Source organism: Xiphophorus couchianus, chromosome 15 (assembly GCF_001444195.1).
Source record: "Xiphophorus couchianus chromosome 15, X_couchianus-1.0, whole genome shotgun sequence".
Lineage (NCBI taxonomy): Eukaryota > Metazoa > Chordata > Actinopteri > Cyprinodontiformes > Poeciliidae > Xiphophorus > Xiphophorus couchianus.
In genome coordinates, this window is record NC_040242.1 from 13751872 (window position 1) to 13779103 (window position 27232).

The following is a 27232-nucleotide window of genomic DNA, read 5'->3' on the forward strand; positions in this document are numbered from 1 at the left end:
CAAGGCACAGTGTCGCTCCTTCCACACAAGTGTCGCTCACTGGATGTTTTCACTTTTTCAAAGCATTCTCTGTAAGGCTGAGGGAAGACTGAATGTGAAAATTCAAGTAGACCAATGGTTTTTGAAATACTCAGACCAGCCTTTCTGGCACCAACAACAATGCCACAGTCAGAGTTGCTTAAATACCCTTTCTTCTCCACTCTGATGCTTGGCTTGAGTTGTCTTCAGCATGTCTAGATGCCTACATGCATGGATTTGCTCTTTCAGTTGCTATTTGAGTTACAATGCAACCGAACCAACCAACAAAGTGGTGTAAAATGATCTAAAAACAGTCTTTTTCCTCTAAATTGCACTACATAATAATTTACTACATTTGATTTAACCGATTAAATTACTGAACACTTTGTCAAAGTGTGTGTTTATTCATATGGCTGAATGCCTGTCGGTCATTAAAAGGGTGAAGGAATCTATTTTCTCTAGTTCGTCTTCTTCCACATTACATTTGCAACAGAGAATCCAAGTTTTTGCGTAAGTAGCACTTTATGAAAATAAAATCCTCAAACTGTTGCCTAATTAACTGTCATGAAAACACAGCATTCACAACACTGCAACCTTTTCCTTATTTTATATAAAAACAATATGATTTGAAAATAAATATGCTTTACTGTTTTACATAGACACAAAAAAACATGTTAAAAGTGTAGAAGACACAAAAATATCTTATAATAGAGGCTCTAAGACTGATGGCTGTCAGAATGGAGATCCAATTTTAAATTTGCGGTAGTGCTATGGTAGTGTATACTTAGCTACTAGCAGTAGTTTATTGTAGTAGAGTAATTCCATTTTGCACAATGAACAAAACACAAGCTTGCTACTTTCTTAAATACAATTTAGTAACTCCTACGGGCAGGTGAACACTTTCATTCGACCACACATTCATACCAGACACACTCATAAAAGTTAAAACTCTACATGGCACCTGCCCCCTTAGATGACAACGGCTTGAAATATAGATGTCATTGGTAAGGCAGTACAAATAATCCATTTAGGGAATGTTAACATATCATTTTTGATTTTTTTAAAAAAAAAACTGGTTTTATAGAAAAGAACAGAGAGCCTCCATGCTGAGCATAACCATCAGTGACCTTACACATATGGAAAAAAAGACAGCTACAAGTACATAACACAGCATACATAAATAGACCGAATTAAATATGTGTACACGACTGAATACTGAAAAATACTCTATAACATTATAAATTATCTAGAATGGACGATGGCATAAAGGGATATTGACTATGTACAAGTACAGAGGCGATGTATAATCTATGAATTTGTAGTGTTCCATAAAGAAAACAACTTTGACAATCTCCTCTTTGAAAAGGAAACAAGAAATAATTTAAAAAGCACTCAAAAATATTTCTCAGTACATTGTGTCAGGCACAGTTTTCAAATGGAATCAAACTACAGTATATAGGATATTTTCAGTGGTTTTCTTGTAGCACATCGCAAAACATTAAATGCTATATCAACAACCAGTATCCCTTTGAAAGTATATGGCACCATCATTCTAGAGTCCCGTCCGAGCGCAACATTGTCAACGTGAGAGTCCACAGGACTCCTGCAGGAGTCCTCAGAGTGAAGCATTCTCGAGCAGAGACAGTTTTCCCTCCGCTGTCCCATTTGTCGCGTCCGTTTTCTCCAAACATGTCAGCCAACGAAAGTCCAACCAACATCTCAGAAAGCAAAGCACACCCATGTCTTCTTCAGTCTCACCCGCCGTTTTAGAAGTTAAATATATCTAGAGGTTTTGCTTGTTATGACTGACGTACAACCACAGTAGACTCGTATCCAGTGAAGTAATCTCGCACAATGAATTAACAATAAGACCACATCTGCATCGAAAGCCTGTTAGAGATGCAAAACCACATGACGGCTACTTTGCTTTTAGTCAAATGATGGGTTTAGTTATTTGTTTCTGTAGCAGCATATCAAATCTGTACTTTTTTATCTTTTAATATGATCTATATACACACAGATATACAGAGGGAGGAAACTTCAGTTTTTCTCTTTGTTCTGTCAGTCCAGGGGGAATGCTTTCCACAGTAAAGAGCTTAGGGTATAAAGGTCAAAGTGCTGTGCTGTGAAATATCTTTAAAATGTTCCTTCATCTTGTACATCTGGTGCTGGCACCTCTCTCATCTTCTCGGCTTGTCACATCTAAACAGGAAGAGACAACAAAAAGATAAAAAAAGAACATCAGTTAAACAGTTAAGAGCCAAGGGAAGATAGCTGAAGAATAACAGCAGGAAGACAAGTGAATTTACAACAGCGTCTCACTTGTGCACAAAAATGGAATTCAGAAAGTGAAAATCAGAAAGTGAAAAGTTAGTGATGCCTCAAGCTTGCATCACCTGGTGCTATTAAATGTCTCACAGCTGTGACAACTTATTTGGCCACTTGGAGCAGCTATTGCTTGGTTTTAAGCAGTGGTTTAGCATTTTGCATTTGGTCTTTATCTTCAAAAAAGTCCCAGGACCCATCATTGCCATATTGGAAAAAAAATAAAATAAGTAAGTGTCCTTCTTTACACCAACATGGTGATATTAATTTTCTTCATGGTGACAAAATGGATAAATATATTGTACCACTGGAGATAATAAGTCAAAAAAGAATCTGACCAAGAACAGAAATTAAAGCTAGTCAACACGCTAACAGTTCAGCAACTTGTCAAGCTCCTTGTCAATCTAAATCTAAAACCATAATTTACCAACTGAATATACTGTAATACCATACCAACAATGTCAAATGAACTATTCCCCTAAGGCACAAGGAATTTGTTTACCATGCAAGCCGGCGAAGTGAGATTTAATTTCAACTAGATCTCTCGAGTTTCTGATGCTTTGGCTGGTAAATAATTTTTAAGAACTTTAGTACCAAATTCAGTCAATTGCAAACAAGTTTAATGTACCATGAGCAGATCTAATTTCTTGTGCGCGTTTTCCAAACACATCATTTGACACAAGCAAACAGTGACTACGACATCATTCTCTCCAGGAGTAGAACAAGCTCGCAAGGATTGCAGGCATTAAAGGAAACTACTTTTGTTTCCTGTTTTTTAGTGTCTTTTATAAATAAAAACATTGTTTTTTAAACTTTCTCAGTATTTGTAGCACTCCGTCCCAAATTTACACCACAGTTTTTCATGGTCAGAATTTGCCACTACCCAGTAATATGGTTTAAGGTTGTAGCTATACCAGTCAAAAATTTTACTCTCTTTAAGAGAGAAAACCTATAAAGATGATACGAGAAATGTGTAGATGTAGAAAAGGAAATGACATGCAACACAGGTACAATGCTCCACTGCTTTGTTAGTCTAACCCCTTGTTAACACCAGGCGCAGTTGCAACGAATTTCTGATGTCTGTGTCGGTTGCATCCACTCTAGTCTACGTCTCTGTTTTGACCAAAACTTTCCGCAGGGTTGGCGAGTCTTTGGAGGCTGCTGTGTCCTGAATGACTTGAACAAGAAGTCGGAAACACCATTTCGACTAAAATAAACTTTTCTTCCATACTGGAACATCACCACATTGGTGGAATCAGCTGAGGATTTCTTTCATGGATGAAGAGAGATTAAGCAGTTGGGGGGCCACCTCCCTCTGCCAACATGTGAATGTGGGCCCCATAATGTATTTTGCTCAGGCTGGAACGAAGTGGGACTGGACAAACAATGAGCTTCTTGTATGAGGCCCTCTTGGCTCTCCTAAATGCAAACGTATCTGCAAAACCCTACGTGGGTCTTAGCTGGATCTCAGTTTAAATTGTGCAATACGTCCATATTGGTTCTCCCTTTTAAAGAAGAGTTGCCATGCAAAAAAAAACAAACTATACAGACCATCAACAGGTTCATTATGCAACATGTGGACAATCCCATCTGTGGAGCATTTTTTTCCTGTTTTCCTCTCATATTTGCCTTAGCTACGAATTTTGACTGGATATTACATGACAGCATTGACAATGCCATAGATCATGGGTTGTTAAAATTCCCTGCAGGAGTTTCAGAAGTAGAAAGCAAGGGGAAAGTTATTTCATAACTTCCAGAGAGACGCAAAGCGCAGAAAAGTGATATTTAGCTTGAATTCATTCAACGTGCACAGTCCAACAGCTGCTATGCTCTCTTTCTGAGGTGATTTCTGGCCGTGATATTAAATCGCAAGATGAATCGCACAAAGTACCCAGAATACAATGCAACTGCGTCCAATGGAAACAAGGGGTAACAAGCCAACTACAGTAGCTGCTATAAGTTTCACAGCTGAATGTTTAGTTAGTTGTGTTATTTTAAAAAAAAAAAAGCCATCTATGTCTTCTTGTTCCGTTTAAAGACAATCTGCAAAAGTTAACTTCAGCTATAGCAGCAGCGCTTACTTGCAGGTCTTCTCGTTGAGCTCTAGCTGGCGTTCTTTACAGTATTCAACTGTGTGTTTGCAGGAGCACCGGCAGGTTGAAGGGTCCTGCACAAACAAACGCTTTCTCCTCTCTGTGCAGTTATCACAACATGGCTCACAGACACTGGACAGACAGAAACAAAGACAGAGATGGGGAGGAAGAGGGAGAGGCAGATTATAACAGGATACTATTACCACCTGTGACAGGTCGCCCTAAGGTCAACCCTTTTTTTATGCCCCAGTTGCTCCTCCAGGCCACTGCCAGGAATCCCTGCATGTGACACTTTGGTAGTATTGCACAGAGATTCCCACAGAGCAAGCAAAAGGAAAAGAAAAATAAAAAAATCAAGCTTTAAAAATGAAACCTGATCTCCCATCCCTTCCACATTGATCGAACCACTCACAAAAAAGTTGGGTTAGACATGCAGTGAGCGAAGCTCTAGACCACTTCATGCACAGCAGAATGACACGTAACAGCACTGAGCTGCAGGTAAATGACAGCACACTTCTTGCTCTCGCTCTTCTGATAAAGAATACTCAAGGGTCTGTTTTGTGCACCATTAAGAACGTTTACATTTTATTGAGTAAAACTGAAAACTGTGATTCTCACAGATTGACATGAGATTCAAAACAGAAGCGGAAAAGGTTTAAATTACATTTCGGAATAAGGCTCAGAAATTCCACTGACATCAATATACAAATAACAACCAAACATACAGACAGAATATGTTCACAATATCTCCACTGGAGAAACATGAGGTCATCTTTATGTTAGTTTTTGAATAAAATTTGAATTACTTGAACGATCTCAGACACAAAAGTAGGCAACAAGGAAACAAAAACACTGTACTTGTCAAACAAACCAAAGGAAGAAAAAAAAAGGAAATAAAGGCAATAGATAGCAATCATTCATATCTTCACATTACATCAAATGTACCAGCATTAGGCTCAGGACAACAAAAACAGTTTTTTAAGATGAAAAGAACAGAGAGAGGCAAAGAGACACAGCAAAGCGACACAGACTCAACACTGAGGACAGGACCATGATTACAATCTCGCTGATCCCAGCACAGATAACAGAATAGTATGAGGCAGTCTAAAGCCATGCTGGTGGATCTGTGATCTGTTGTAGGAAAAGGTCTGTGCTACAGCTAGCAACTCTTTTCAAATCAGCTCACTACAGATTTCTTAAGCATCCCTATCCATATTTTAAGCCAACTATCGGACAAGGCGTTTGATCCTCCAGTTTCTGCTGCTGAAACTGATCCCAATCATTGGTCCAGTCTTTGTCATAAAGGTGTGGAGTGGGGACATACTTGCAAATATTTCTGCACAAATTAGTTGGTGTTTTTGGAGATGGTGAAATGGGTTATATGGCTTATTTTTACAAGGTTGAATATGGCAAACTCTTCCATGTGTGTATTATGTGTAAGGTTTTGCTAGAACACATTAGCAGCAATACCCGGCAAACAGGCCAGCTCAGACATATGTGGTCTCAGAATTATGAAAAGCATGACTGACGAGACAAAGTTAGGACAGTACATGGAAGTGACATGCTAACTTGTATGGCGGACGGATGAATTAAATGGCACAAAATTAAAAAGGGCAAAAGAGCTCCTCCCAAATTAGCTTAATTATGAGAAGCGCAACACTCAGGTGCAGGTAGGTGGAGAAGGCGGAGCTGACATACGCATCGTGAATTGTTTTGTCACGGTTTTTCTTTCGCTTTCTCTTTAGGCCTTTGCCTTTGCCTGTCCGGGGTTTTCTGCAAGAGAAAAAGGACAACAACCCAAAGAAATGCCTGAGAGACTGGCGATAAAGATGGACTGGTACGCTTACATCTTAAACTGATGATAACTATAGCCAACATTGATATTTTTTGTATGATGGTAAAAGAAAATGATTCCATTTGAATGAGAAATTTCTGCTTGTATTAATAAGAGGAAAGACATATCCCAGTGTGGATAACATGCTTTCCTTGAAATTGGTAAAACAAGAGACACACCCAGATCCAGCCACATCCTGCCTTTTTTAAATATAATGGACTATCTGTGAGAAAATTATTTCATTGTCCAGCTTGGCTTCAAAGGCCTTTTTTCCCCAGGACGATTGGTCTTATAAAATGGTACAATGACTCTGGAGAGAGTGAAACCAATTAACGGTTGTGAGGCTTTGCCGTGGGCGGAAATTTACCGGATGAATCGAGGACAAAAGGCTTGGACTTCACCAAAACGGCATCTTTCAACATATCTGGGTCAACTCTTTAGGGCCGATTCAACTTGTTTCAGAATGGAGCACAATGAGAACAAACAGAAGTGTGCTTATCAAGCGTACACAAGGGGCTGGATGCATAAACGATGTGTGGGCACAACAATCATGAGTACGGTTTTCTTCCCAAAGTACTAAAACTTGTAAAGGAAGATTGTGGAGGGAAAATCTTCCCAACATATTGATTACACCATGTGTTTTTAAATTTGACAAAGTGAAAAGAAGCATTTATTTTTCCTCTTGGTGTCTTAGCTTCAAATTCACTAGCTTTGTGCTTTTTCTTTGCAGTTGTGTTCATTGATATATCTAATGAGGTGATGCTAACAGAGCTTTTTATATGCAAATGACTCACAATGCTATATATATCTGTATTCACTCATGGGTCAAGATTGGAATGCAAGGCAGATATTACAAATGTGTTCATAAAAAGATTTTATTGAGTATCTACACAGTTTTACGCACTCGGCCCCTTGTGTTTCACAAGTGCAGGCTGCAGTTAGACAAAATTTCGTGTTCTCGTGCTATTGTAAATCACGGCAGACATGTTAAAGACTTTATAGTTCTAAAGTGCAAAAGGAAAACATTAACTCTGTTTCTGCAAGGGAGATTTTGCCACCAAGTTTCCACATCAGGATATGAACCCACAGCCCTCCAAATATTTGGAATCCATGGACGTTTTTTGTGTGGCTGTTTAGTTTATATTTCTTGTCTTTGTTTAGCCAAAAAAAATAATCGATTGTTGATAGTATTTGTATGTATGTTCCATCTAAATCCAGCCAAACAAAAACATTCAGTCAAAGTTCTGTTTCACCTGACTTTTGTCGAAACGAGTCAATTTAGCAGTTTGAAAGAGTGATGTATCGATTACAGTCAGATAGCAGCCAGATAGCTGGGTGATTTAAGGCCTATGCTTCTCGGCAAGAGACGAGAAATTTGTTACCGCGTGAGAGAGACTACAAATTTTTTATTTTTTATTTGCATGATGTCCCTATGAATTACAAGGTCTTTCCTTTCACAGTGCTAGCTTAATTTGTGATGCATGGAGGGCTGCCTAGAGATTATTTCTCTTTAAGGATTCCCACAAATGTCCTATTCCAAAGTTGTGTTCTAGATTTTAAGATCAGTTTTTGACATTTGGTTTGCCAAAAAGAAATGTTATCATCTAAATAAAAGCCCATCCAAGAAGTCTCTGCATTTCTCAAATTCAGATTATTCATCTAAAACAAATCAGGAAACTCATACTTTTGTCCGTATGTCATCTTAAATTTTTTATACTTATCCAAACTTGGAAAAAAATCTAATCAAGCTCCATAGTTTTATCTTTCAAAGCATTGAAACAAATATACAAATATCTTTGTTCTCAATAGTGTGTGTTTTTATGAGGAGAATGAACTGCAATTCAGTAAAATGTTTGATGCACAGGTGAAAGCTGATTATTGCTATCCTTGGACATCTGCCATCATATTACTTCATTCAAACAGAACAATTTTTTTTTTTTATTTATGCATTTTTTTCATCTCTGATTCTGCTTATTAACCCCAAACAGATTGGCAATGTAGGCCTTATTCAAAGGGAAACTTAGCACCAGCCGCAAAGACGTGAAGCCATGCTCACGGCACAGTGAGAATTTGCTACGTGACAGTATTAGCATGGTAATGTTTGGCAGCTTTCTATTCAACAAGTTTAGCCTTGTAGTTAGCACTCAAACAGTTGGTAATTGGTGTTACGGAGGCCTCACTGGAATGTTGGTTGATCATCAATCAAAGCAATTTTTGTTCATGAGAACCTTTCATAAGAGGTTGAGGAATTGATTCATTACAACGCGTCTTCTGCAGCTCATGAATATGTGTCCCAGATTTCATCTCTTTCATCAAATATTTCACAATGGACGGCGACCATTAGACTCACTGAGACATTAGAGGAAAAGTAAGAGTTCACAAAAGCCAGGCATATTCCTCTGAGGGCCGTGGATGTCTAATGTAATCACATCCAATGACTGTGGTGAACTTTCTTCTAGAACAAAGTAGAGCGCCGACCGGCAAAACAAAGCAAGGCTAGTATCAATATTCCACAAGCACTTCTGCTAGCAAAACCACACATTTAGTTTACATTTTTCAAGGAAACACTTTGCATCCTAGTAACATTAACAGTCCGGAAGCCTCCAGTTGGACCAGATGTGGAACAGGATGGTAAATATGTCGCTAACCGATCCACAAAACAGGATGTGTGCACATGTAAAGGCTTCCTCTTACATGTCAGAAACCAGGTCTGTTTTCCTAGTTGGACGTTGACAGTTTACTTGTTTCACAACCTCAGCAGCATGACTCACCCTGACAGACTCTGGGACCTCAGGAGAAGCTAAGCAGGCAGCGATAAAACTAGAAAGAACATCTGAAAGCGTCAGAAGCAGAAGTTGAATGACCCCCAGGATCATCCCTTTGTCGAAGCACACCACCAATGACAGACTTGTAAACAGTTGAGACAAGGTCAAAGAGAAGGTCTTAAATCTGAGCCTTATCTATATGACAGACAGGCTGACATAAAAACCAAAATATGGCCGACATCAACAGCCAAACAATGGAAAAATATTAACAAGTACTCAAAGAGGGAGATTAAAGAGCCTTAATGACCGTTAGAGCAGCGACTCGTGTGGCGTGGGATAGGCAGTATCACTAAAGGCGGACCATGAACCAAACAGCTTAACAGCACTTCAAAAAACACTTATCTATATCAGAGCAATTAGAAGCGGGAGTAACAGAAGTTAAGTGGGATGTAAACAGGTTGAGGCTAGAGAGGAGGATTATAAAAAATGCGATAGAAAAGTCAGGAAAAGGTGTTGGCGGGGCAATGGCCTCATCAAGTCAGTCATTCACCTGTTGATTTAGTCAGCATTCTCAGCATTTATCAACTGAACACAGCATGCTAATCCCTGATGATCCTATGTGTCGTATCCACTGAGTGTAAATTATTGCTATGGAGTGTTTTGTGTCGGATTTAACAAAACATTGCAATACGCACACAAAAGGAAGGCAAAATTAACTGGTACATCACTTGAGAGTGTAGAGTGAGGTTACACAGATTAAGAGAGAGATCATTTGCAAAGCAACATGAGACCTGAATTTCCCCCTCCCAATCTCCATGCAGAGAGAGCTGTGGTACTCACTTTTCTTTCTTTTCTCGGACTTCTGTCTTTAACCTGAAAGAGAGCAACAGAAATACGAAATTAGGACACAATGAGTTGCCTGTTAAGCTGGCAAACAGATGCGTATCAAAACCATCGAGGCTATACTTCAGCACGAGTTGACACACATTAATCTTCTCAAATCACGTTACATCACTGCAATGACATTTACAAGAAACGGTGCTAAAACTAGCTTCCATTTTCAAATGCCTTGCACTTGGTCAATGAAACAAAGTGGTTGGGAAATAAAGCAGATCACTGTAGACTCAGGCACGGGGATTGGAAGGGTGCGAGGCGGGTGTGGTGTTCGTCGATGGATACATACCTACAAACACGTCCACAATTGAGAACTAAGAGGTTTGTTTCACTTTTTGTGACAGCTCTTGCCAATAAGAGAGTGTGGAGCAATAACTGCTGGCAACCTCCCCAGGGAGCCGTCTGCCAATAAAGTTAGGAAACAGTCTGAGACGGTCTCAGACTCATGGCCAATGTTTGGTTTGACAAACTGTTGCAAAATCCCCACATTTCAAGTATATCGGATGAATAAATTAAGAATAAATAATGTAAACGTGCATTATTTAGAGGGTGACGCCTCCGGTATCAGACAGAGACTATCTGGTTATTGTGTCTGGATGCTTCAGCAAGGCCAATGTCACATTTTGCAGGAACACACTGAAATGTACTTGCACTAAAATTTACCAGATTTCTTTTTTTGGCCTTGGTTCATTTCTGCACTATATTTAAAGGAACTAATTTGAACAGCTGAAGGGTTATAATGTTGATAAGATGGAAAACGCTCAAATAAAACTTGGGCTAAAATATTTTGTAGTTATCTGCTAAAGGTTTTCAAGAAATGACAAAAGTCTTCTGTGACATTGGATTTTTGGTGGCACACTTAAAAAAGCTGTAAAATACTGATAATTTGAAGCATTATTGTATTTATAAATAAAGTAAATTTTCTTTAAAGGCTTTTAAAGTCTTGGCTGTATTATGAATCTAAGCAAAAGGTTCATTATTTTGTCTGCTGCTCCTGTTTTTAGTTTTTATATCATTAGAAAAATGGTTGTAGTCAAAAGAAATCGTTTGAAATTGACATTGAAATAAATCTAGTCCTTACTTTTTTACTTTATGATTTTGTTGGATTTGTAGGAGATTGTACAATGAGGTCATAAATTTATATCTAAAGGGCTGGGAGGACACAGGAGGAGTAATAATCAAAAATCTAAAATGATACTGTCTTCTTTTAGGGGGGCAGGAACAAAAATCAGAAGAACCAAAATATTGGCCACCAACTTTTGTGGCTAATATAGATTTTTGCTTTTCTTTCAAATCTGACCTCCTGCATCCAATGGGTTTTTTTTCTATGGATTTTAAGAAATAAAAGAGACAAAAACCATACCAGTAGCCCTTTTGAATCTAACCAAAAATGGAAGAGATGCAACATGATCTGCCTTTTCTGATTTATTATTAAAACTCAAAAACATGCATCCAATTATATGACATAGGTTTGTTGTTCTACAAACCAAAAACGGTGGGAGTTCTTATTTTTGATTCCCTTAATTAAGTAATAAAAAGGTTGAGATAGGATCAAAGCGGATAGATTTATGCATCTGCGGTTCAACATGTATCTTCTTCTCTCCTTAAATTATGTTCCTAAAGAAATATCCATGGAAGATTGTAATAATCCAGGTCTTCTCAAGGTGGATTGTAAGAACATAAATCTAAATGGCAATGCTTACCATTCAAGGTTATTCACAATGAGATCTCTGACAAACACATAGGCTCCAGTTTGAACTAACTGCGCAAACATGGGGCGTAGAGAAACAGTTGTGTAACATTTTGGGCCTTGGTCGGTATCCCTGCGTTGTTTGTTTTCTTTTCAGATTTTTCTGTAACATGGGAGGACGAGGCAAGTCCCCTCTGAGCTGCTGCGTCATTGCTCAAACCCCTACTACCATCATAATCAGAAAAAAGTCTTCAGTAGTAAACAGAAACTCAAGGACAGAAAAGAGCTCTGTCAATGATTAGCGGGGACACAGCTATTCATTAGTTGGAGATGATGATGTTTGTTCCAGGTTTTGTCACATTTAGATTTGATTACTCCAGTTTTAACATTTATGTTCTGTTTTTAACATTAACACAGTCCTTTCTATGGAAAACAGCCAATAATACAAAACATAAAATAGGCAAAGAAAAGAAGCAGGAAGGTATTTTTGAGTTTACTGACCTCAATTTAAGAGGAATATTTGCTAAGCTTCTGAAATTAATCATTACATTAAGATAAGATGCTTATGTTATTTAATACTTCCTCAAAGGTCCTTCACAACCTTTTGTGTCTAACTGCACCAGCCAATAGCCATTGATCAAAGGCAGCAACATTCCTGCCACTCCTTTGATCAATGGAGATGTTTTGTATATGAATGCTTTGACCAAATGCCTTCAATCATTGAATACTGTGTATCATTGTGCTTTAAGGTTTGTAACCGGTAGCAGACGTCTTACACATCATTGTGAGTTGTATGCAAAAGCTGAATGGCCTCCTTTAAGAGTACGGAGAAACAATCACCTGATGATCCTGATTTATAAATCTCTACTCGGTTTGGCTCCAGCATACTTAAACTCTCTCTTACATAGATCTGTTATTTCCCATTCTTTACGCTCTAATAACAATTTTTCTTTTGCATGTTCCACATGTTCGAACTGAAAAGGGGAAGCAAGCATTCAGTGTGATGGCTCCTACAGCCTGGAATCAGCTCCAGTCTGAACTCAAGATGTCAGAATTGATTTTATTGGATTTATTTCGAGCGGCTCTTAAAAACAGGCAATGGGATTCTATTCAACAGTGTCACTGCTTTTAAATTGTTTTCTATTGTTTTACACTTGTGCATATATATTAATTAGTTTTATTTTGTAACCAGGTTGCTGTGTATTGCAGACTTCTGCCCAGGTCCCTCTTGAAAATAAGATCTAGATCTCAACAGGGTTTACTTGGTTAAATAAAGGGGGGAAAAAAAACTCCTGATACACTACGCCATCTCTAACTGTTACCATTTGTTCGTTGCACTAGAAATGACATCTGTGCAATTCTCTGACTGACGTTATGGCTCAGAAAGTGACCAAGAACAAGACTCCTACATAACCACAGTGGTCCGAGCCATGGCATGTACATCCAGGCAGGACCTGTTACATGCCACAGAACCGCAGCTATGCTCTGGAAAGATGATAAATTCAAAACTCGGCAGACGTCGGCTGTGATATGTTGGAGCCTGTTCAGGACTTTCCTTTAAAAAGGCCCAGCCAAGTGGAAGAAGGCAAGATAAGATACCAATCTGGATGATTTGCATACATTGAATGTGTCAGGGGCAACCTGCAAACAATGACTTAATATGACGTGTTTGGGTGACCTTGACTCTGCTGCACAATGGTGCAGTGATTTGCTTTATAGAGATGCTGTGTGTGTGTGTGGGCGTGCGTGTGTGTGTGTGTGTGTGTGTGTGGGTGTTCGAGGTTTCTTACCTACACTCACATGCGCTGTGTTCTGTAAAACTCATGAAAATGTCATTTTGTTGCCTTTGGAGTTTTATTCTTTTAATCTGTAAAAGAGGAGAGAGATTTTAATTAGAGTTACATTCTGTACTTCATATTTCTTGAACTTTTCTTTTTTTTTTTTTTTACATTTCATTATGTTGCAATGATAAGCATAAAAAAGTTAAAACAAGCACAATTTAACATTTTCTTCAGAGACGAACCAGAATGGAGTAGTTTGCATCCGTGTTCAGCTCATTTTACTTTGACACTCCAGAATAAAGTCTTGGATTCCTAGATAAATGTTTTAATCTGTAAATAGAGTTCACCTGCGTGCAACTTAGAATATAAATACTGCTGTTCTGTGGAGGTGGTGGCAGCATCATGATGTGGTGCGGCATGGACAGGGAAGCTGACTGCTGAAAGCATTGACCCAGGGAGACAATTCAAGAGGTCTGAATAGTTCTTGCAATTTGATCACTAATTTTAAATAACTTTAAGGGTAAATCATAAAGTTTTGGTCTGAGCCTAAAGTTCATTTTGACTTCAAATTTTATGAGCGTTGAGTAAGAGAAAACATTGGATTGTTTTATGTGATGGTTTGTGATGTTGTTATCAGTAATAGTTTTCTAATCTGTAGTGGAGTGATGTCATTTAAGCAAATAAATCCGAGTGGTATGAAGTTTAAAGCTATTCATAGGTCCTCAATGTTTTAGCTGATGCCAACTGTTAAAATGACTCAAGCAAATACAATATACTGTTGCGTTTTCTTCGCCAAATCCGAGTTACTATGCTTAAGTTGCTGGGCACTGTATAATCCGCCTTATCAATTGCCCCACAAGTTCATTCCACTCTAAGTCCGCCAGAGTGGAATGAACTTTTGGATTTTGCGACGTGATGTCAATTGTGCAATGTAATCTAAGCTGGTGATTTCCCGGTTCAGGAGTTGTTTGAAAATTATCCCGGTGGACTCATGATCAGCTGATTAGGCTCAACCAGCTTCGGTTGACGCAACCTTCGCGCAGAAACTCTAAAACTGAACACAGAAACAAATTAAGTCTTAGGTCTCATCTGAAAGTACAGGCCCACACCCTGTATTTTCACAAACTTTAACTGTTTCCGTTTGCGTTGTTTTGATTTAATAAACTTAGGGAATCTTTCTGACACGATACTAGCCTGATAATGTTTCTACAAACTTAAAGCAAAATGGAATCTGTCTATAATCGATAACGATACAGTTCCCAATAACAGTTTTACCAAACCTCACTCCAGAAAGTCTGTTAACTGGTACCAGGTAGATCAGGAACTGAGAGATACAAAGTCTTGATGGGAGAAAAACAAATGTTCTTCTAAAGATTTATTAAGACATTTTCTTTATTTCTGATGCACACCAAAACTGTTCACGTCAATGAAATTTTTTTAGTGAGTGAAACGAATTCTGGCAAATTCAGATTATGTAAGCATATCATTTTGAAAAGCTCTTTGAGCTTTACGCACTTGGATGGATCAAAGGGGATTTCTAAATGCCAAGCTCTGTTGGGTCTTTCTGTTCAGAGTCTCTAGTGTGAAAATGAAGACAAACTGCTCGTGAATTAAAACTTCAACGTGTTAGTGTTGCGCATACGAATGCTGACCTCCATTGTGACGTTATACATGGCTGTCGGGGTGCACTGTAGCATCTCGTCGCTGCAGCAGCCGGCGCAGCGCTTCAGCACCACACAGGACGGGATGAAGATGTGCTCCACCTCCTCTGGATACTCCTGCAGGATATCCACCAGCACCTCTCGGGGCTGACACAAACTCTTGTTGTACACCTCCATTAAGGGGATCACTGGGGAGACACAGGTAATGGGATCGGAGTTATAAACGTGGACACGCATCTGATTGGAAATTTGAATAAAATGCAGGCATGTTGTGCAGTGGACAGGCTTTAATTCCTAGCTTTCAAAAGTACTTGGTTTATGTAAGACAAAAAAAAAACTAACTGCCCCACCTTACAAGCACTTACATAATTTATCATAAACATTAACAAGTTATTTTTTATCTATACAGCTACAATTTAGACTTAAATATCACCTCTTTGCACTGCTTTCCTTGATCATTTACATGCTACAGAGCTACAATAACAACTTTTTCACCTTCAAACTACTCCCCTCCTCCCTTTGTCTTTGCAGGAGTCCTGATCTTGTGAAAGATATTAGCAAATGGACTGACAACACCTCTGAAACACTGTGGAGGCCATTACAGAGGCTGAAACAACCCAGAGGCCATCGGGCCTCAGGGAAACTAAACCAGCCATGCTGTGTCTGAGCAATATCATGAAGCCTGGCTTATGATTGTTCAAATTAGATTGGGCAATGCTGGGATTGTGCAAAATGAAATTTTTGGAGCCAAGAGGGTGACATTCCTTTCTATAAAAGAGTCTGGTGACCATAATACTTCCCCAGGTTAACCTCAAGTGGGACTGGACGCCACAAATTACATTTAAGGAGGGAAACTGTTCTGGTTTACAGAGGAAAGGGAAAGCTAAATCTGAAGACACAAATCTCAGGGACATAAAGGGTCAGGCTACATGGAAATCCAGTAGGGGGCGATGATTTCCTTTTTAATGTCAAGGTGAAATTCAAACCAGCCCTCTGTGATTGGCTGCGAGCCCAGCAGAGAGCCCAGCACAGACTGTATTCCCACGGTGCCCTGTGGGACACCTACCGTCATGTGGACGTCTCTCTGTTTTCTCTGGTATGTGGGCACTCTGCAAGTGGGAAAAAAGAAAAAAAAAAGATTGCAGTTAGTTACAGGAGATTGTGCAAGAACAGAGCAAGAAAAGATCCCTGCTATAGCCCTTTGCTTATCCAATTCTGAGAAAGAACATGTTTGCATTTTGACATTTCTGTGGAACGTTGCTAAAAGAGAAAAGCAACACTGGACACAATTCTGGGGACAAGTCATTGTTTCATACCCTGTCTATCATCATTTTTTTGAATAGAAAATTAAATTCAGCCAAGAATTACATGGACATCAGCACACATCTTTTTTTTTTAAGGTTGGCCAGTTATTGTTTATATCTAGACTATAAAAGCACCTCTAAAGTTGGATATTCTAAGTCAATATTCAAATTCAGTTGTAACAATTTTGTTGAAAATCACACCTAGTCACCCCAATTAAAAGTCTTCAAAAGAGCCAATCCAAACTATAAGCAAACTATGCTGCAGCTTAGAGCCCATCATTCCCTTACATCTTCAAAATGGTGATTTTCTGTTAAACTTCCTCTAACGGTGACAAATTCAAAAGAATTTAAAATTATTATAAAATTTTAAATTTAGGTTCAGTCACAATATAAAATGCGAGACAAATGCACAATAGTTACTGTGTCTGAGTAAAACATAAATAGGTTTCACGGAAACGCTGTACTTTGGAAGGCAAAGTGAGTAGACTAGAGGGACCTTTGTCTCCACCACTATTTTGAAGCCATTTATTTACAGTTGGTGCAGTTGAATTAACTGCTAGTAAATCATGAAACTAAGCGTGTTAAATGCACAACATGAACAAAATCAAGAAAAAAAGTCCAAATTCTGCCCAAGGCCCCAAGTAATCTTTGACCAGCCCTGGTCCAAACACATTTCCACATTGTTTATACAAAAAAATATATATGTTCATTTAGCTAGATGTTGCAGTTGGAGAGTGCTTATTAACTGTTATATTGCTGCAGGGTGTTCTTCCTTATGGGGCTAAGTGGGCTCTTTGAGCAGAAGATATCGTCATATAACTTCACTGTATCTTCATACAATGAGCCGACTGGAAGTTCTGCCTCATCAGCTACGTGGCAAAACTTTATAAACTTCGGAACCGCTGTTGGTTTGGTTTCAGCTTTCAAACCTTTTTAATGTGTGGCTCCGCAGCGAACCACGTTGTAATAACCGCTGCCATTAAAAACCATAGGGAATGTCGGCTTCCTCCTCTCTGGGTGTAGCTGTCACCACACCAGAGGGGCAATGGGATTTTTTTTCTGGCAACTTTCCATTTGTTCGTTACGCGCAAGGTCTTGTCACCTCCTATAGAGGCATACACACCCTATTTTTTTTTTTTTTACCCCCCACCTCTGCCCCCTCCCCCTCGATCACATAGAAAACGCCCGCTCATCTCGCGCAATACCTCGCCAACATTGCACGAGAAGCTGCGCCTGTTCAACCGGCATGCGCTCAATGAGATTCAATTCATTAATGAAAAGTGTAGGGGAAAAAAAGAGAAAGGGCTTGTGCTCATGCAGGCTCCGCCCCCTTTCTGGTGGCGTGAGCGGGTCCAACCTTGTGGGTTGAGAGAGAAAGAGAGAGTCCCCCCCAATTCCAACATCGTCACCCCCCAACCTTCCCCTTTAAACACCCACATTTACTGTATTAGGGTGTCAAGCTGCGAACACAGACCCTTTAACTGAGTGACGATATGCCGGTTGATAAATTAGCAGTTCGGCCGTAGGTATTAGTCGGAGTCTTTCCAAGATTCTGCAGCGAAATCAGGAAGATTCAGAGAAAGGAAATCAGAGGAAGCAACCGCGAATTATCTTTTAAAGCCTAACCAAGGAGCGGAGAACACGCGCAACCTCCCTGTCCAGTTTTTATTTATTTTTTTTCCTTTTCACCTTGAAACCTTTGCTCACTTGCTTAATGATTATATAGAAAGCTTCTCTCCGTGTCTGCCTCACTCTGCAAGCCGGACTCGGTCTCCACCGCCACCGGGAGTGAACCTGCTCCTGATTCAGAATAGAGCCACTGCGCCTTTAAAGCGTAATAATATCTCCAAGGTGGTGTTGGAGCCGGCCTACAATATACCCCCGCGTCAAACTTCACAACATAATCTTAAAAGAGAAAAATAAATCAATAAAAACAAAATTCGTCTAGGCAGCATTTGTAGTGGAACCAAGAAAAGAATGATCCGAACCACCCACGAGTAATTGGGATTGGTTTATACAGTGTCAGCTTTGTAAGGACTGTTTAAAGCTCCCACAAAACATTTCGGCTTGTTTAAACATGAACGATGACCTAGACAGACGAAAGACAAGGGCAAAGCTACACATGAATGACCAATGACTAGTGCATGTATGTTCCACACCTTCCATTAGGAAAAAGCACACACTCACCTTGACAGCTGACAGCGTCAAAAATAATAGTGTCAAACTGTCAATAAAGTTCATGGTGTTGGAAATCCAGTCCAAAATAAAGCAAGGGCAGAGCGACGGTTTCCAAAACTTTTAAGCAGCCGATGCGGCTGTTATCAAGCAAAAAAACTTTCTTTAGGGAAAATAATAATATTAATATCAGAAAACAGGGGCCGGGAGGTGTAAATCCATTGCTGGTCCCAAGGTTGGAGCAATATGAACGTACACACACAATCGTTTAAAAAAAAAAAAAAAAAAAAAAAAAAAAAAAAAAATCCCCTCTCTTCTCAACTGTTGCCAACGATTTTCAAGATATCCAGAAATGCGAGAATCCAAGACGCGCAACGTCTCACATCGTTCCGCAGCAGATCCTTATTTTCTCGCCACATTTGACGAATAATCCCATGCTTGTGGGCCAGCCGCCTCCAAAGGTCTGCCCATTAGAAACTTGCAGCTTGCTCCTATATGTGTAACTTGAAGCCGTGGAGCCGCTTGACGTTCACAGAGAAACCCGGTAAGGCAGATTAAGACAAAATAAAATGAAAAAATTAAAAAAAGAAAAAGAAGAGATCGTTGACTGTATATCGTCCCAGAAAAAGAAAAAAGTTAGTCTAATTGCTTCGGGTGTTTTATCCCTGTGTCATTACGATTTAAAGCGGGTCAGCAGGGGAACTGAGCGTGTTCTCCCCTCTCTCGATTTCACCGTTCTGTGACTGAGCAGTGCCTGCGCATATGGGCATCCGGGTGATTGGAGGAGGCTCCAGAGTGGGTGGTGTCTTGTCTTTATTGTGTTGACACAGCACGATTGGGCTCCTGAGTCTTAGTTGAAGGTTTTGGACGCGTGATAGCATCACAAGCAAAAGCTATTTAAAAACTATCGTGTGTTCAGGTGTGTGGCTCCATTTTTTTCCTCCCCCTTTACACATTATCTGTACGTGACAAAAGGCAGATAAAGCCTTGTGGTTGAGAAATATCTCAACCACAAAATCAGGGATATTGAGATATTTCAATACCACCATTCCCTTGATCAGTCTTGATGCATTTTTTTGATAGGGTATGTAATTGCTTAGCTTAGACCTTCAATTTTAAATTTAATGTATAATTAAAGAGACCACCACCTGTGATCATGAAACAAATATGGAAAACTGAATGTCTGAAGCATTTCAGTAAATGTGAAGCAGCGAATTAATAAAGATATAGTTTATAATTTGACTTCTGAAAACATCCAGATGATGTCTCTTATCTAGACTACTTGGTCGCAGAAGTAAAGGCTAATTATTAGTCCAAGAGGGGCCAGGACATGGACAACATCCCCAAATGTTTCCCAATGGTTTAGTGTTTTAGGCAAACGCTATTTTACACACCTGTCAATCATTGCCATGTTTACATTGGCAAACAAAACAAAAGTTCAGAAATGTCCATAGATTTGAGATTTTAGTTATTTTTATGGCATTAGAATGCTTCCGTGTTGACCTCTGTCTGAGCTGTACCTTTAAGGTACAGCCTTACCTTTTAAGGCTATTCTTTTATACCGCCCACAGTCGCACTGACGCTGTAGAACAATTGGGCTAAAATGAAACCGGATGACCAGTCAGAGTTGGTGTGTGGGCCGCCATTTTTTTTATTATTATTATTTTTTTAACTGAACCGAAACACAACTTTTTCCTGAACATGTTATCTAGTTGTCTTAGTGTTGACAAGTAGCAACAAAGCCCTGCCTCCTTTTTTTTCTTCTTTAATATATCATGCGTGCAATTAAGATTTGGCTCCTTATCACATGCGTTACCTTTAAACCAGTGTGGTTTCATGCCCTCCAGCCGGGAGCTGGGGGAAACGGGAGAATTGGGGTGAGGAGGAGTGAAGCCCTGACGTCACGTTGCCACGAATTCTTTGATGGCGGTAGGAAATCACCTGCTTGTAGCTTATCACCAGCACGTCTTCAGAAATTCACAACTGTCCCTTTAAGATACGTTCATAAGCGCCAGGCTCAATTTCCATAGACCATAATAAATTATGTTTTAGTTTGACAAGGACGTAATTATTTATAAAGTCAACCATTGGAAACAAACGATAATGATTTTTTTTTTATGGTTTTATTTTTCATTGATTTGTGTGAAATCTAATTTTAGGGGAGCTCAGACTCTCAGCTCGCAGCAAGAGCGCCACACCATTATGACAGGGTGGGGGGATATTTTCCAGTCCTGTGGCTTTACCCCTCGTTGCGCGCCTTCAGTAGCCTCACCCTCTCTTTCCATGAAAGCAGTAGTCCGAGCTGGCAGTGGCAGGGGAGAGTGTGTGGCAGCCAAACACGTAGCTTAATTGGCTGCTAGGAAGCTGCGTGCGCCGCAAAACGTTGCCTGAAACCGCCGCCGCGCGACGCAAGCCCGGAGTTTTTTTTCCTCCTCATTCGCGTCGGAAAGCGCGGTCGGAAAGCGCGTCGTGACTTCCTGTGTGCCGAATGGACCTTCTGTGTCATCCGGCGTTCGCGGCCGGGAGAGAGACGAGCCACCTGGCGGGTCTGACGGCCGAGCTGACCGCATCCTCTTTGTTCTGCAGGGGGAAGAGCTGAGACATCCCGGAGAGAGTAAACAGAAGGAGTAAGAAAGCTAGCGGGGATGCGCTATATCAGACAGCCCGGAAATGCACCATCATTAAAATTATTACCTGAGAATGACAAAAAAAGAAAAGGAAAAAAAAAAGTGAAATAGGTGACAGACAATAACGGATTATGACATAACCCTTACATCCTGGAAGACTAATTTTATAATTGTCCAGCTTCAAATGCTGTTGAAAAGTTGTAAGGCAGGTATACTGAGAGTCAAGTGAGATCTCAGTACTGTAATACCGCTGTGACAGTCATTATTTAATTAATGATTTAATTAAATAATTATTTAGACAACATGGATTTTGTAGCCAGTGGTGTTTTTCTTTTATATGGCCCAGTGCCCTGGAAGTGACTGGAGCAGCTTTTTCTTAAGAAAAATTGTGATGCACTCAAAGTGAGAATAGGGAAACATACAAAACATAACATCAAAGCATGATGTAGGTGGTGTAGATGATGTAGATTCCTATTTGCTGCTACTATACTGAAAATTGTCAGTGGGGTGCAAATAAAGGATTTTATAATTGATTGTTCTTCTCTATTTGTTGCTAAATATGAGAGCTAATTGCAGTTTTCTGAGGAATCTGAAACGTATTTTACAATCTGTAATGTGAAATTTGGAAAACAAATAATTTTTTTTATACACTAAACAGAGATTCTTAAAAACATTCTGTTTTTAAAACAAAGAACATTCTAATGCATTTTTTTTGGCATCAATACTCCTGTCTGCCTAGAGAGAGGATCTATGACTTTCTAACAGGTGATGATGATGTACACACTTTTGATATAAATGTCTAAATTGCTGCTGAGTTCAAAAAAGAGGTATTTCATCATATCAATGTACATACTTTCACTAGTTGCACTATATTATAATGTTCCTCTCTTTGTCTAAATTCTTTACTTTCAGTGAAATAAGCAAAAGTTTATGCCTTTAATTAATTTTGTTCAAATTTTATTACATTATCTATAACAACAACTATGTTGATAATGAAAATAAAAAAAATAAAAAATCCAATGGCCTTAATAGTTGCACCATATAATTTGACATTATCTTCCCGACTGGTTATCTTCATACAGAAATGATGCCCTCTTCTGGACAGTCTGCTGCAGGAGTAGCAATGTTTTATCTGCCTCCTGAACGCTGACAGATTGATAGACACTACGGAAGTGTAGAAGAGCTGATAAGCACTGACATAAGTTTTACAGCTGTGCGTCTGTTAATATAGGACTGGACTGCTGTCGCTCATACCTTATCGTGCATTCAGAGGTGAAGGGCGGGGGGGAGAAATTGGGCAAACTGAGAACTGAGGCATGACCAAGCAGGAAAGCAGAGATACAGAGTGAGTGATTGATAATAGGAATGGCAGCTTTTAAAGGAGAAAAAGGTTTCATGTAACCGAATCAGTGGCCGAGAGGAGTTCCTCTGCCTGGGCAAGGGGTAAATTGAAAAATAACACTTGGGTTCATTAGCAGTGTCACCAGGCTTCTGTTTCTGCTGACTCAGAGTGTATGCATTGGCCAAAGTGTGCTCAAGTGGGCAAAGTTAAAGAGGATGCAGCACATGTGAACACATCCCAGTTTGTGCTGACTCCATACTCGCTGGTATCTAAACACATGCACCTTAATGAAGCCTCTCTACTGAGCGTACAATAAGCAGCCTCCCCTGCAACAATCTGCGCATTGACACAGCTTTGTAAACACTATTATGTTCACAGGAAACCAGGGTGATTCCCATATGTAGTGAGGTGGTGGGGTGACGGCAAGCACGCTCTAATCCTCCAGCAAACACTCCCCCCAGCAACCACTTTGTCAAGAAGAAGACATGGGGAGTAATCACTGCAGCTGTTTACAGTGTAGCCTTAGTGTTTAATTTAGTCAATGTTTGGCCTTTTTTCCGTCGTGGGCAATCATGCTACGAGGGCCCGTGCTCTGATTTCATGCGACTCCACGAGTAGTTTTCCACACAAAGGCAGGACGCGGTCACAGGGCTTGGTGACATTGCTAAGAAGGTTGGAGGTGTGCAACTTACTCCCTGCGGCTCTTTGCATAATGGACAAGGTACAGCGCATTGCAAAAGTATTCACATTTTGTTACAACCTCACACTTTGTTCTTTTAGGATTTCACGTGCATATAGCAATAAAAAATAGCAGTGCACATATATAAAGTGAAAAGAAAAGTATATATGGGTTTCTAAGGTTTTAAGAGCAGCAGGTTCTCTACTCCACCCCTCCAAAAACGAATTTATCTCAGAAATCACCCAGCTAGTTTATAGGGTTCACTTTTGTGTGACTTAATCTCAATACAATGCCAATGTTTTGTAAAGGCCACAGAGGCTAAAGAACATTAGTGAACAACCACTATCATCATTGTCATCGTCTTCATAAAGGTCAAGAGACTAAGACAGGTCAGGGAGAAAGTTGCTGACAATATTTAAGCAGATTTTATTAAACAGTATCTCAAGTTTCTGAAATCTCAAGGTCTATTGTTCAACCGGTCACCCAAAAAGTGGAGAGTGTGGCATAACTACAAACATGCCAACATATGAATGTCAATCTAAACAGACAGGCTGGGAAAAAAGCAGCAAAGAGGCCCTCAGTAACTCTGGTGAAGGTACAGAGATTTGTAGCTCAGGTAAAATAATCTGTCACCCTAATTCACCTTAATTCAGCAAGGAGAAAGAAATAGGACTGTTTGCTTCGCTGTTTGCTACAAGTCATGCAGGAGATTTAGGACGGATGTGGAAGAAAGTGCTTTGGTCAAATGAGACTAAAACTGATTTTTTCGGCCCTCATGCAATGCGGTTAAAAACAAACACCACATATCCCCTGAGACACACAGCCCCATTGTAAAACATAGTGAACGTCATGCTGTGGGAAAGCATTTCTTCTGCAGGAACAAAAAGGCTACACAGATGTTGGCTAAATAGTAAATAATCCTAGTAGAAAACCAGTCAGAGGTTTAAAAAGACTGGTGTGGAGGTTCACTTTCATGGATGAATACATTGTCAGTCCTAGGATAGAATGGTTTAGCTTAAAGCATATTGCTATAATGATCCAGACAAAGACTTCACCTAAATGAAAGACAAAATTTGTGGCAGAGCTTGAAAACTGATGTTCACTGATGGTTTCCATTCAATCTCTACATGCTGCAAAGAATGGGCAGCAATGACCGTCTCTAGATTTGCAACAATAGCTAGTTCTAAGGAGGATGGATATACATGAACACCACATTTTTCAGATTTGTATTTAGAAAAATATTGAAGACCAACATACCATTTTCCTTTTTACTTCAGAATTATTCACTTCTTTTCCATCTTAGACCAAGACTACTGACATTTTTCAATAAATCGTGTTTTTTGAACATTTTAAGCTGTTTTTAAACCATTAGTATATGCTTTCCTACTTGTGTCTATGATTTACAGTGACTGAATATCACATCGCTTAAACTATGTATAATTTTCCAGAAACATTCTGTCACTAGAAGCCTAACGGCTGACTGGCACTGTCTTTTATCACCTGGTGCAAATAAGCACATTCTTCTCCTGTGTTCCCTCTCCTCCTTTCCGCTTCTCACACTCCCTTCTGCCAGAATACACTCTTTTCCTTTAACTTTCAAGAGAGCTAAAGCTGCCTGTAAGTATTAGGAAGGGAGTGATTAGCTCTGAAGGGTACTTCTATGTGGGTTAACATCTTAGATTATCTGACTTACTGTAAATTACCCAGAAAAGACCTGTGGAAGTATGCTTTTATCAGTAACACTTTGATGGTTGTACACTTCAGCACATTTCTGTCATGATTAAATTGAGGTACTGCTTAGCAAGGATAAATAATGGTGCATACTTATATTCTTATACTGCTTCAACTGTGGAAAGACCATGCTTATAAATGCTGTCATGCATAATTGTATTTTAAACACGCCTTTTAATTCCCGGTAAGCTTGGCAGTGTGATCACACTTTTGATAAATATACTTTTGTATAACTAGCCATAGCAAAAGCAGTAGACCTCAAACATAGTGTAATATAATGTAATGCACTAAAATGAATCCACATTGGAGCTCCATGAGCCTGATGAAGAGCCACTGCTGCTCCGTGTCAAAGGGATCAAGTAATGTTGACTGGGCAGCTGATTTAGACACATCCTGGACATTTCCTTTTGTGACAGAACCTCAACCTGTTATTAGTACTAAGTACTAAAGCCTCTGGAAGTTGGGGACCATCTTGAGATATCCCATCAGGAGTTTGGGAGTGTTTCTGGACATAGGGACGTCTAGGTTACTTCTGGAAGTTGTGGTCAAAATTTTCCGCAGCCAAATCAATCGTCGTCATTATATGATGCGAGTCTAGACAAAATGAGTCACACATGAGTAATTCCTTCCTTCCCAGGGTGACTCGCCCTGATGCAGGCGATGTCACATGTGTTGAGTGGATTTTGGATTGTATGAAATCCCTGATATGAAAAAAATAATATCAGGAATTTATTTTCTCAAAGCATCTAAGTATTTAAATGTAAATGTCATCTGTGGGCCAACTGCTTTTACTTAAAACAGAAAGGGAAATTAAGAAATATGTCATAAATAATATTAGGATCATAATAATATTTATGAGATTTATTTGTTGTCATTTTTAGTCAAAGCTTTATTGAAAAAAAGTACATAAACACTAAGTGTTTATTGGTATTCTACACATTTTATAGACTCTCAAATGCTGTTGATTAGTTGGGCTGTCTGCTCTGATACTGTTTGCAGTGAGGTGTTTGATAAAGATATTGCTTCCAGCTTTAATACTGTAGATTCAAAACATCTCCAATAAGATGTGATTAGTGATACTCAATATAGTGTCCACACCAAGACATTTTTTTTACATCCGGAAATATGTCAGAACAGAATGATCTGTCTTTCTTGTAAATCAAGGCAAACGTGTCTTTGCCTTCTTTGTAACTCTGCACGATAAAATACTTATAAGACACTCTATGCTTCCTATGCTAAATTTAAAATTAAAGTATAATGTTTAGTTTCTGAATCAAGGAATGTTCAATGTGCTTAGAATCAGAAGAAAAATGCTGTTGCAATTCACATTCTGCACAATTAGTGTCAAAAAGACTTACTGATCGTAGAAAAATTAAATCTAAATTATATATTTGGACATAAAAAGATCTGTTCCTTTCCAGATATTTCCATTTGATGAGCACCAATGCAAATATTATGCAGTGTTGTAACTTCTTGTTGTGAACTAAGTGATAGGGTGGGAGCTGTGTAAATCACTTTGTATACCATTAGAATTTAAAAAGATGAGGATGATTGAAGTGAGTGTTAACACCATATTAAATCAAAAAACTTTCAAATGTCATTTTAGAGAAATTATTAGTGTCGCCCATCAGTCTGAGAAAGATTGCGAAGCTATTTGGACACGATCTAGAGTTCCCCGAGTTTGCAGTGGAGATTATTTACAAATATAAAACATTTATGATATTCTCCCAGGAGATTGGACATCCCAGTAAGTTCAACGAGAGGTCTGGGTCAGGCTGAGTAGTGCTTAGAGAAACTGGAAAACATCCAAGAGCTCCATCTCAGATGCTAGATATCTAAGTTAGTAAATGTATTGACAAAAGCATGAGAATTTGTGCTTGGTTGATTATTTTGTGTCGTGACACTACTTCTTAGGAAATAAATCTAATTTGGAAAATTGTTTATGTATCCTTAAGTAGTGAGAAATTCTAAGAAAAATGCATTTAAGCAGTTGTTTACATTGTATTTAACATGACTCTTGTTGGGTTTCTGATATTGAGGGGGTTATAAGGAACTTTTACTGCTCTCAAGTACTTGCTTATGACTGAATTAAGAACAGCCTCCGAGTCGTTTACGAATCTGTCGCAAAATTTGATTCACGTCTTGGGACACAACTTTCCCCTTTTTTATTCAGTGCACTTGGACAATAAATTATCTATATATAGAAAGACAGCCTCCCTTCGGAGTGAAAGCACAGTCTTACTGCGCACAAAGCCTTCTTTGTGTGCATGCAGAACATCTGGGGACATCTGTCTGACCAGATACCTTCTCCTC

At 39.3% G+C, this 27232-nt stretch overlaps 1 protein-coding gene across 4 annotated transcripts; it reads right to left on the reverse strand.

The window, feature by feature from the left end:
- Nucleotides 1-402: 402 nt before the first annotated feature.
- Nucleotides 403-19299, reverse strand: vegfab (vascular endothelial growth factor Ab). 4 transcript variants are annotated; one of them, XM_028039999.1, is made up of 8 exons: nt 18553-19295; nt 16128-16170; nt 15053-15249; nt 13410-13486; nt 9876-9908; nt 6135-6209; nt 4425-4568; nt 403-2220 (listed from the first exon to the last, which is right to left on the reverse strand). In XM_028039999.1, the coding sequence occupies exons 1-8, from the start codon at nt 18604-18606 to the stop codon at nt 2199-2201; spliced, it is 645 nt and encodes a 214-aa protein (XP_027895800.1). In that variant the 5' UTR covers nt 18607-19295; the 3' UTR covers nt 403-2198. The 4 variants fall into 4 exon arrangements, with proteins under 4 accessions (XP_027895800.1, XP_027895803.1, XP_027895804.1 ...); XM_028040002.1 differs by lacking the exon at nt 6135-6209 and having other exon boundaries at nt 18553-19293; XM_028040001.1 differs by lacking the exon at nt 403-2220 and having other exon boundaries at nt 4421-4568; nt 18553-19299.
- Nucleotides 19300-27232: the final 7933 nt, after the last annotated feature.

What these genes read in the sequence shown, in the direction of transcription:
- vegfab (XM_028039999.1), bottom strand. Translation starts at nt 18,606, where the DNA reads ATGAACTTTATTGACAGTTTGACACTATTATTTTTGACGCTGTCAGCT. An exon ending in TGACGCTGTCAGCTGTCAAG is followed by an intron (nt 16,171 to 18,552) that starts GTGAGTGTGTGC and finishes TCCCACTTGCAG; the next exon opens with AGTGCCCACATACCAGAGAA. An exon ending in CACAGCGCATGTGAGTGTAG is followed by an intron (nt 9,909 to 13,409) that starts GTAAGAAACCTC and finishes GCTCTCTTTCAG; the next exon opens with GTTAAAGACAGAAGTCCGAG.